Consider the following 11,942-nt stretch of genomic DNA (forward strand, 5'->3'; position numbering starts at 1 on the left):
CAAGGGATTAATATTGGAAAAAAAGAAAATTATCCCACCATGTGGCTTTTCTTTAAAAAATAATACATTATAATGGTGCAACTTGGGAAAAAATATTCCTTTCCTAAGGACCGAAATAAACTGTACAAAAGTTTGGTTCAATGGATTAAAATTAAAAAATAAAATAAAATAAAATAAATAAATAAAAAATCAACCCACCGGGTGGCTCTTGTTTAAAAAATAATACATTATAATGGTGCAACTAGGGAAAAAATATTCCTTTCCGAGAAACTGAAATAAACTTTAAAAAAGTTTGGTTCAATGCGCTGAAATTAAAAAAAAAGGAAAGACATCCCATTAATAGAGATTCTATATCAGTTCACTTTCCAACAATGAATGCACTGTCCATTGTCATTGTGGTGAAACCCACCTCGCTATCTCACCTAACTTAAGGTTCGGGGTTGGGGTCGGGGTCGATGTCAGATTATTTTATCTGGGAAGAGTCGTGAGCTTTTAATTTCCTTGCATCTGGCGCTTTTGTCTTTAAACTGCATCTTACAATGCTCGAAGTTATATTATTTCATAATAATTGGCAATTTCGTCGGTCCTGTTGGGAGGATGTCATCGGTAAAGAGAGGGTTATTGACATTGATTTGGGAACAACTTACATCCACGTCGCAGTGTGCCAGCATGATAGAATTGAAACTATTGGTAATGATCAAGGGAACAAAGTCACTCCTTCCATTGTTGTTTTCACTCCTTCTGAGAGGCTTGTTGGCGATGGTGCAAAATATTAGGTCACAACCAATCCCCACAACATGGTGTTCGATGTCAAAAGACTCATTAGAAAGAGATTCAATGATCTCAATGTACAAAGTGACATGAAACTATGGCCCTTCGTTCTAGTCTCTAGGGACAATGGTAAGCCACTCATCCAAGTTGACTACAATTTCCAGAGGAAGGAGTTCGCAACAAAGGAGATATCTTCTATGGTGTTAGCGAAGATGAAGATGACAGCTGAAGCATATCTCAAATCTGCTGTCAAAAATGTTGTGGTCATAGTGCTTGCCTATTTTAGCGGTTCTCAGAGGAAGGACACTAAAGATGTTGTTGTCATTGTGGATCTTAATATGATGAAGATTATTAATGAACCCACAACAGCGGTTATAGTTTATGCATTTTCTACACAGTGCACTGAAAAGAAAACAATCCTGATTTGAATATCTTTTGAGTATGTGTTTTACTAGTTGAATATGTTGGGTTGTGTTATATTCTTTCCACGTAGTTAACAGGGGGTTTGAGGGGCACGTGTAACCCCACTTTATGGGGTCCGGGGCAGCGCCCCAGAAAATTTTGGTTTTAGACCCTATGTTAGGTTGGGCGGACCCACCTATGGTTTTGTGCATGATTTTCGCACATGTTTTTTTGGATGCGATGGTTTTCGGTCCATGGTATTGGACGCGATGGTTTTCGGTCCATGGTATTGGATGCTTCGGCATGTATAAATATGTATTATAACATTGAAAGGAACATAATGAAAAATCAAGCTGGTAGTCCCGGTTTTGGGATCAAGGGGAAAATCTCTGTGTATATGTGTTTTATGTGTTCTGCTCTCACATTATTTATTTTCTGTGTTTTAGAATTCGTATGCAGGTCATTTCTGTACGTGGTTAAAACCTACATTTGGTATCAGAGCCAGGTTTGGCTTCAAGGGGACGCCTTTGTTGCTGAGGGGTTTCACTCGGGCCTGTGGTAGACCCTGTTCAGTGGAAGATTTGCGAGATCGATTCTGGTAGTGAAATAAGATGGCGAGCAGTGGAAAGATAGAGATCGAGAAATTTAATGGTCAAAGTTTTGAGTTGTGGAAACTCAAGATGGAGGATCTGTTGGTGGATAAAGATCGGTGGATCGTGGTAGATCCGGGTACTAAACCAACAGGAGTGTCCGATGAAGAATGGAAGAAGTTGGATCGGAAGGCAAAGAGAACAATACGATTGTGTGTCTCATATTCAGTATTGCTGAATGTATCAGGGGAAGCTACAACAAAAGCTTTGTGGGACAAGTTAGGGACTTTGTACCAATCTAAGTCTCTAGTGAATAAATTGTTCATGCAGAAAAAGCTATATAGCCTGAGGATGAAAGATGGAGACTCGGTGACAGAGCATCTAAACACATTTAATACTGTGGTAAGTCAGTTAGCATCTGTTGATATTAAAATTTCAGATGAAGATAAATGCATCAGTTTGTTGTGTTCTCTACCAGATTCGTGAGATAGTCTGGTTATTGCAATAGGTAGCAATGCAACTGCCTTGTAGTTTGATGAAATAGTCTCAGCCTTGCTGACGGAGGAGATGAGACGAAAAAATATGGAGAGCCAAAATGGTGATGCCTTGTCTGTACGAGGACGGTCCCAGAACAGAAACAAAATAAGTCATCAAGTGGGAGATCTAAATCTAGAGAGAGATCTAAATCTCCAGGAAAACTTGTAAAGGTGGTGTGCTGGAAATGCGGAAAGGAAGGCCACTTCAAAAGGGACTGTAAATCTAAAGCTACTGACAAAGGAAAGGATCTGATGAGGCTTCTTCTGCAGAGGCGAAAACCACCTCAAATGAAGGTGGGGATGTGTACTTGGCTTCTTCAAGTACACATGTAGATCATGAGGCGTGGTTGATTGACTTAGGTGCATCCTTTCACTTCACTCCTCATAGAGAGTGGTTCTGTGAGTATGAGAAATATGATGGTGGTGATGTCTTCTTGGGGGATGACAGGAAGGCTAGAATCGTTGGTCGCGGAAAAGTAAAGTTGAAGCTGCAAAGTGGAAGGGTTAGAACACTTCAGGGTGTTCTGCATATTCCTGCATTAGCCAGAAATCTGATTTCTGTTAGTAAGCTGGATGATGCAGGTGTAAAAACAGTGTTCGAGAAGGATACCTACAAGATGGTTCGGGGAGCACTGGTATTGATGCGGGGAGTTCGGATTGGAACTCTGTACAAGCTGCAAGGTAGCACTATTGTTGATGGATGCAACAGTTCCATGGTTCCTGAAAGTGGAGAAGAAAATCTAGTGGTCTCTTGAGAAAAGACCATGTTGTGGCATCAAAGGCTTGGACATATTCTAGAGAAGGGGCTTCAAATACTTCATGGTAAAGGTATGGTAGAAGGTATGAGTAATAGCTCTCTGGATTTTGATTTCTCTGAAAATTGTGTATACGGGAAGCAGATTCGGGTGAGTTTCCCCTCTGGTGGTAAGAGGGAGAAACATATATTAGAGCTTGTGCACAGTGATGTGTTTGGACCTGTGAAGGTTCCATCACTGGGTAAGTCTGTGTACTATGTATCATTTATAGATAACTTCTCAAGGAATACATGGATATATTTCCTTAAGAAGAAATCTGAAGTCTTTGATAGGTTTAAAGAATTTAAGGCTCTAGTAGAAAACCAGATAGAGAAGAAGATAAAGGTGCTGAGGATAGATAATGGTGGAGAGTTTTGTAGTAAGGAATTTGAAGAATTCTGCAAGAAGTGTGGTATAGCACGGCAGAAGACTACTCCATATACACCTCAGAAAAATGGAGTTGCAGAAAGAATGAACAAGACGTTGATGGAAAGGGCAAGAAGCATGCTCAGTGGTGTCGAGTTAGGACAAGAATTCTGCGTAGAGGCGGTGGATACTGCATGCTACCTGGTCAACAGGTCACCTTCATCAGCGTTGGAGGATAAGACTCCACAAGAGGTATGGACTGGTAAGAAACCCTCTCTTTCACATCTGAGGGTATTTGGATGTGATGCATATGTACATGTTCCAAAGGAGAAAAGAACAAAGTTGGATAGTAAATTTGAAAAGTGCATATTTATTGGGTATAAGGATGGTTTAAAGGGTTATAAGCTTTGGAACCCAGTAACAAGGAAGGTTATGTATAGCCGAGATGTGGTGTTTAGAGAGGTGAAAGATTTTATTAAACATGAAGTCCAACCAAAGGAACCTGAGAAGATAGAGTTTGAGCTAAAGGAGGAAGAATCAGAGTCTACAGTAGAGGAGGAATCAGAAGATGAAGAGCCACAAACTTCGGCTGTGAGAAGATCAGTTCGAGAAAGAAGGCAGCCAGAAAGGTATAGTCCGTCTGCTGTCTGTTCAAATTTTGCTTTGTCTGTTACTGATGATGATCCCAGAACTGTGAAGGAAGCAGTGGATTCAGAGGATGGAAAACTCTGGAAAGAGGCCATGGTTGATGAAATGGCATCTTTGCACAAAAATGAGGCTTGGGATCTGGTGGAGTTGCCGGTTGGAAGGAAACCCATTGGCAGCAAATGGGTGTTCAAAAAGAAGACAAATGCAGAAGGAAAAGTGGAGAAATAAAAAGCTCGGTTGGTAGCAAAAGGTTATTCCCAGGTGCCGGGAATTGATTTTGGTGATATTTTTTCTCCTGTTGCCAAGGTAACTTCTATTAGATTACTTTTATCTGTTGCTTCTGCTTTTGATTTTGAGGTAGAACAGATGGATGTGAAGACAACATTTCTTCATGTGGATCTGAAAGAGGAGATCTACATGAAGCAACCTGAAGGCTTTGCGGTGAAGGGTAAGAAAGAATTGGTATGTAAGTTAAAGAAGTCTCTATATGGGTTAAAACAGTCACCAAGGATGTGGTATCAGAAATTTGATACATTTATATGGGGACTTGGCTTCACTAGAAGCAAAGCAGATCACTGTGTGTATTTTAAATTAATTGGTGACTGTGTTATTTATCTGGTTTTGTATGTGGATGATATGTTGTTGGTTGGAAATGACAAAGAAGTTATCCAGGATTTGAAGACCCAATTGTCCTCCAAATTCAACATGAAAGATCTTGGTGCTGCAAACTATATTTTGGGCATGGAAATTAAAAGAGATCGGGCGAAGAGGAAGCTCTAGTTAAACCAGAGGAAGTATGTCGAGACAATATTGTAGAGGTTTAATATGCAGGATAGTAAACAGGTGAAGGTTCCTATTCCTGTAGGTGTGAGGTTATATGCTAAACAGTGTCCCAAGACACAAGAAGAGGAAGAGGACATGTCCTGTGTTCCATATGCAAGTGCAGTCGGTAGCCTGATGTATGTAATGGTATGTACTAGACCAGACATTGCACATGCAGTGGGAGTATTGAGCAGGTTTATGTCAAAACCAGGGAAGGAGCACTGGAAAACAGTGAAGTGGGTTTTCAGGTATTTGGGTGGCACTAATGGTTATGGTTTGTGCTACCAAGGAAGACCAGGATTGGACAGAGTGTTGGATATTCATGGCTTTGTTGATGCAGACTGGGCTAGAGATCTGGATCAGAGAAGATATACAAGTGGGTATGTGTTTAAGCTATTTGGAGGTGTAGTCAGTTGGATGAGTAAGAAACAATCTGTAGTGGCACTGTCAACTACAGAGGCAGAATACATGGCAGCCACTCATGCAAGCAAGGAAGCAGTTTGGTTGCAGAGATTGTGTTCAAGTATGGGGTTAGTACAGGAAGCTATAAGGATAGACTGTGACAGCCAAAGTGCAATTTTCTTCGCAAAGAACCTCGCATATCATTCAAAGACAAAGCACATTGATATTCAGTGTCACTTTGTGAGGGATATGATAGAAGACAAAAAGGTGTTGCTAGTAACGGTGGACACTTTAAAGCAGTGTTGTTAAAATCGCGATTTTATCGAAAAAGCGCGATTTTTTCATTTACCCGATTCAAATCGCGATTTTTATGCATAAAAATCGCCACTTTTTTTTATAACGATTTTTATCGAAAAAATCGCGAGTTTTTGAAAATATCGCGATTTTTTAGAAAAAATCGCGATTTTTTGGGTAAAAATCGCAGGGCACGGGGGCAGCGCTCTTTTTATATGCAAAATCGATTTTTATTATGTCATTTTGCTGTTTGCGCGCGGAGGAGGAGGAGAAGAGGTGAGGGAGAGGAGCTGAAGGGTTTCCGTCGGATTTGGGAGCGAATCGAAGCGTTTTTAAGAGGAATCCAAGCCTAGATCACCAATTTGTCCATAAAAGAGGTATGTAGATTAATTTTTTTTGGTTTTGCTTCTATAAAAACTTTGGTTTTCATTGTTTTTAAAGAATTTTTTGAAATTTTTCATTGATTTGGGATGGGTAATTTGTTATGACTATGAGAACCAATTTGTTATTTTTATTTTCTCATTTTTTTTAAACATTGTTTATTTTTTTTTAATTTTCATTGTTTTTTGGCATTTGGTTGGGTAACTTGGGTTTAGAAATTGGGATTTTGGAAATAATTAGCTTGTAATTTTTCAAATGCTAAATTGTAATTTGTATTATCATTTATGTAATCCTAAATTCCTATTTCCTAATCCTTATTTTTCCATAGGTTTGCAAATTCAAAATTCAAAAACAAACATGCCAAGGAAATTGGATCCTTTCTGGGAATATGGTGACCCTAAAACTCCGAATGATAGACAAAACTTGTATTGCAAGTTGTGTGGAAAGGAAATATTCGGGGGGGTGTACAGGTTGAAGTTCCACCTTGCACAAATCCCTGGACGTGATGTGGGGCCCTGTCTAAAGACAAATGCTGAAATTATCCAAAAAGCCATGAGAGCATTGGGAGAATTAGAGCACACTAGAGACGCCAAAGAAGAACTCAAAAGGAAACTAAAAAGGTCAGCTGACGGAAGTGGGCCAAGTGGCACAGGTTCTACTGCAGCGTCAGTCAATCCGGTAGCTGCATCATCATATTTTGTTCCTCGAACCACACCTGGTTCACAACCAACTATTGGTTCAATGCTAAAAAGAACTGAAAAAGAAAAAGCTGACAAGTTGATGACAAAATTTCTCCTCTGGAGTGATATTCCTTTCAGCATTATAAGGAATAATCCATTTTTCCAACCTACTGTTGATGCTATTTCCAGTGTTGGCCCGGGGTACAAACTCCCTTCTCTTCATGATTTCAGAGGCCGGCTTCTTCAAGATGAAAAGCGTGACTGCACCCAAAGATTGGAGGATTTTAGGGCATCATGGGCACAAACAGGATGCACTGTTATGTCAGATGGTTGGACTGACCAAAAGGGGAGAACCCTTATAAACTTCTTGGTTAGTTGTCCCAAGGGGACTATGTTTATCAAATCTGTTGATGCAACTCATCAAATCAAAGATGCAAGAACTTTATGTGATTTGCTGGATGTGTTTATTTTGGAGGTGGGTGCAGAAAATGTTGTCCAAGTCATAACGGACAATGCTGCAAATTATGTTGCTGCTGGTAGAATGCTTATGGACAGGCATCCTGCTTTATTTTGGACACCTTGTGCTGCCCATTGTATTGATTTGATGTTAGAGGACATTGGGAAAATTCCCTTTGTCAAAGAGGTTGTTGACTCATCAAAAAGCATCACAAAATTTATTTACAATCACACATCTGTGCTTAGCTTGATGAGAAGATTCACCAACAACAAAGAGTTGGTGCGCCCCGCCATTACACGGTTTGCGACGAGTTTCATATCTCTTCAATCCCTCGTGAATTCTATGTGGGATTTGAAGAGAATGTTTCTTTCAGAGGAGTGGCGTGCTTCGTCAATGAGCCGCAAACCAGAAGCAGAGGCCGTCTGCAGACTAGTTTCATACCAGGAAGACTTCTGGGCGGGAGTGCAGGAGGTGTGCGCTGTTACAGAACCTTTGGTAAAGGTTCTTCGGTTGGTTGATGGTGAGAAGCCCGCAATGGGCTATTTGTATGAAGCCATGGACAGGGCCAAAGAAGCCATTCGGTCCTACTATGATGACAAGGGAGATGATGGGTTCCAGAGACAACTCCTTCTATGGAAGGTCATTGATGAGCGATGGAACAACACACTCCATCGTCCAATTCATGCTGCGGGGCTTTTCCTGAACCCTGCATTTTCTTATGCATGTGGGTTTAATTTTGATGTTGAGGTCGTGGAAGGATTATTAACCTGTGTCCAGAAGATGGTGAGATCTTCAGAAGAACGTATGGAGATCTCTAGACAAATTGAGCAATATAAGTTGTCAGGTGGCACATTTGGCTTTGAGATGGCTGTCATTGATAGGACGGTTAAAATGCCAGGTATTTTTTAGTTTGTACTTTGTAACTTTGTTTCAAATTTCATTGTTTCTTCAAATTCCATTTTTTTCTTATGTTTATTTAAAATTTTATTTGTAATTTTGTTGTAGACGCATGGTGGAAGATGTATGGTGGCAGAGTACCCCTTTTGCAAAATCTTGCCGTACGCATCCTCAGCCAAACATGCAGCTCCTCGGGATGTGAGCGCAATTGGAGTGTATTTGAAAAAATACACAACAAGAAGCGCAATAGGTTAACACTTAAACATTTAAAATATTGCAAATTTCCAAATAAATTTTTGAATTCATTAAAGTTTTAAACAATATTTTTTTTATAATATTAATTATTAATTATTAATTTATTATTTCATGAACTTTGTACAGGTTGGAGTCCCATAGACTTAATGACATGGTCTATGTCTACTACAATCTTCGATTGTGGGTGAAACAACTAGAGAAGACACCTGATACGGAAGCCATCTCATTGGATGGGATTGACACCACTGCTGAATGGAGGGTTGAGACCGAGAGGCCTCTCATGGATCCCACTGAGGATTGGTTAGTGCAGGATGAGGGGGAGGAGGAGGGGGAGGAGGAGGAGGAGGAGGAGGAGCAGGAGCAGGAGCAGGAGCAGGAGGAGGAGGAGTTGGAGGAGCAGGAGGAGGAGGTGACACCGCCTACCCGGGCTACCACTACCAGAGGACGTGGTCTCCGTCCACCTCGGCCTCCTGTAGCTGCTACTACTAGTTCTTCAGCTTCTAGAGCACGTCAGACTCCACTGCCATTTCCACCACCACAGGCACCAGCTTCTACATCTAGAGGGAAAGAGAAAGTTGTGCCATTTTCTCGCAAGAGGGGCAGAGGAAATCAATAGGATTAGACTTTCATTTTATTGTATATGAAATTATGACATGATGAGATACATTATCATATTTTTTGTTGATATTTTGAGGCTGAGTTGGACTTGGGACTCAGGACTTACTATTCAGGACATGATTCAATGTTATGTGTGATTTTAGCGCTAGAAATGATATTAAACATCTTATATATTAGTTTTTTTATCATATTTATGTGTCAATGTATTTATTTTATGTTGTAGATGGTTTAGATATTAAAAAAATTGAAAAAAAATGAATATTTTTGTGCCAAACGATTTTTTCCCGCTTTTTTCCGATTTTTTCCCGATTTTAACGATTTTTTCCGCTTTTTTCCCGGCGCCGATTAAATCCCGATCGCGATGTGTGCAACACTGCTTTAAAGAATACTGCAGATGCATTGACAAAATCTGTGAGCTCTGAGAAGTTCTCTTGGTGTAGAGGACAATGGGCATTTCAGGGCTGGAAAAATGATTAAGCTCTCTTGTGCCCCCCTGTGGAAAGAAAACAACAAGTGGGGGAATGTTGGGTTGTGTTATATTATTTCCACGTAGTTAACATGGGGTTTGAGGGGCACCTGTAACCACTTTATGGGGTCCGGGGCAGCGCCCCGGAAAATTTTGGTTTTAGACCTTATGTTAGGTTGGGCAGACCCACCTATGGTTTCGTGCATGATTTTCGCACATGTTTTTTTGGACGCGATGGTTTTCGGTCCATGGTATTGGATGCTTCGGCATGTATAAATATGTATTATAACATTAAAAGGAACATAATGAAAAATCAAGCTGGTAGTCCCGGTTTTGGGATCTAGGGAAAAATCTCTGTGTATATGTGTTTTATGTGTTTTGCTCTCGCATTATTTATTTTCTGTGTTTTAGAATTTGTATGTAGGTAATCTCTGTACGGGGTTAAAACCTACAGAATAACTAACTTGGTATAATTGGATCTAATAACTAACTAGCTGGGATCTACGAATGCAAGAAGTCACTATCACAGGAATTGTCAATAATTGAATTGGAGATTACTGAGCTGATGGACCCATCGAGCAATAATTTTCTCTCTAAACTTAGAAAAAAACGTTGCAGAATGCACAACAAGGAAAAACCACATCCTTAAATACCAAGCAGAGGAATGGAGACAAAAAATCATAATGGCCTCGATCAGAGGGGGAGATAAGAACACAAGTTACTTCCACAAGGTAGCCTCTAAAAGAAAAAGCTCCAACACGATTTGGTTTATTAGAAATGAAGACAACAAAAATTATATATACACAAAAACAAATCCTTCAAGCAGGCAGTTGCTATTTTGGCAAGCAATACAAGGCCCAAGAGCGCCCCAACATTAAAGAAAAAATGGAGCTGGTCCAATTATTTCCAAATATGGTGAAGGATGAGGATATCATAAGCTTGGATACTCCCATTACAAATGAATAACTTATGGAAGTCCTCAAAGATCTAGTCAGAGATAAGAGTCTTGGACCCGATGGATGGCCGGTGGAACTCTTTCTCCATTTCTTCGACATAATGGCCCCATAGCTCACCTAGATGGTGGAAGAATCTTGTGTGTAGGGACACATTACAGGTGCTATTAACTCCACTTTCCTCTCTATCATTCCTAAGAAATATAAGTATTCATGTTTCACATATTTTAGACTAATATCACTTTGTAACGTGACATACAAAATGATATCAAAACTTATTGCCAATAGAATCAAGTTAATACTGGTTGATCACGTCACTAGAGAACAATTTGGCTTTCTTGCAGATAGGAAAATTCAGGACGATGTTTTTATTGCTCAAGAACACATACATTCCATCAAATTCCACAAGCTAAAAGCTTGCCTCATGAAGATTGACCTCATTAAAGCCTATGGCAGGGTAGACTGGGAATTTCTTAGGCTCATCCTACACAAAGTCAAATGCCCTCACAGACACATAAATTGGATAATGGTTTGTGTTACATCATCTAATATGGTTGTTCTCATTAATGGAACACCTACTGATTTCTTCAAGATTTCTAGAGGGATGAGGCAGGGTTGTGCGCTTTCCCCTCTTTTATTTATCCTTGTGATGGATGGGCTCAACCATGGACTATCCAGAGAAAGAGAATCTGGGAAGGTCATCGGATGCAAGGTCACACCCTCAACCTACTTGTCACACTTAATGTTTGTAGATGACCTATTGTGCCTTGGCAAAGCGCTATTATCGCAATGACATATCTTCTACCAACATATTGCTAAATTTGGCCAAGCATCAAGCCTCTTTCTCAATACCAAAAAATCAGAGAATATTGTCAATAGATCCGATGACATGGAGATACAACAAATTGTGGAACTATTTGGTATTAAAATCAAATCTTTAGCGGATGGTTTCAAATATCTTGGATTTCTTTTGAAGCCATGTAATTATGAGACGAAAAATTAGCAATGGATCATTCAAAAATTCGGGAAAAAACTTTGGCTGTGGGAAAACAGATGGCTCTCCATGGGTGGCAGAATGATCATAATAAAGGTTATCCTACAAGGAATCACAATATATTGGATGCACTTATTTCACCTACTCATGTTTATCATTCACAGGATTGATTCCATCGTTACAAACTTTCTATGGGCAGGGTTTGGAAGCAAAAAAGAAGATCCATCTCTCCAAGCTTGAATCAATTTGTAGGCCTATAGAGGACGGTGGTTGGGGCATCAAACATACCAAGAATTTCAACCTTTCTTTTCTCATCAAAATAATCTCTGAAAAATACCTCAATCGAGCATCCATAGAAGAATGGATCCTTGAAGGTTCCCCAGTAAAGAAGAATGCATCATTTCTCTGGCACAACTTAACAAAATTGAAGCCCTGGTTATGTGGGAATATAATATGGTTGGTAGGGTGTGGAGACGGCATCCATATTGGACTTGATGTGATAATGGGGAAAGATAGGGACCATACACTCTCCCAACCTTTACTCAAATCCCTTCATGATCGTGGCATGCAAAAACTTGTTGATATTGGTTGCCTTCAAGCTTTTATTTCTCCCTAT

General features: G+C 39.9%; 2 protein-coding genes across 2 annotated transcripts; both read left to right on the forward strand.

Moving 5' to 3' along the window:
- The first annotated feature begins 797 nt into the window (after positions 1-797).
- Positions 798-1,199, forward strand: LOC149266587 (heat shock cognate 70 kDa protein 1-like). Its single transcript, XM_089408720.1, has one exon. It carries the CDS (start codon positions 798-800, stop codon positions 1,197-1,199), a length of 402 nt encoding a protein of 133 aa, XP_089264846.1.
- Positions 1,200-8,084: 6,885 nt separating this feature from the next.
- On the forward strand, positions 8,085-8,911 carry LOC149266588 (uncharacterized). Its single transcript, XM_089408723.1, has 2 exons — positions 8,085-8,290; positions 8,422-8,911. Exons 1-2 carry the CDS (start codon positions 8,163-8,165, stop codon positions 8,909-8,911), a joined length of 618 nt encoding a protein of 205 aa, XP_089264849.1. The 5' UTR covers positions 8,085-8,162.
- Positions 8,912-11,942: the final 3,031 nt, after the last annotated feature.

The sequence above is a fragment of the Pinus tabuliformis genome, chromosome 6 (assembly GCF_031772625.1).
Source record: "Pinus tabuliformis cultivar Carrire ecotype Pingquan chromosome 6, CPIR1, whole genome shotgun sequence".
Taxonomy (NCBI): Eukaryota; Viridiplantae; Streptophyta; class Pinopsida; order Pinales; family Pinaceae; genus Pinus; species Pinus tabuliformis.

Coding starts and splice junctions, on each gene's coding strand:
- LOC149266588 (XM_089408723.1), top strand. CDS start 8,163: ATGTATGGTGGCAGAGTACCCCTTTTGCAAAATCTTGCCGTACGCATC. Junction 8,291..8,421: donor CACAACAAGAAGCGCAATAG/GTTAACACTTAA, acceptor AACTTTGTACAG/GTTGGAGTCCCATAGACTTA.
- LOC149266587 (XM_089408720.1), top strand. CDS start 798: ATGGTGTTCGATGTCAAAAGACTCATTAGAAAGAGATTCAATGATCTC.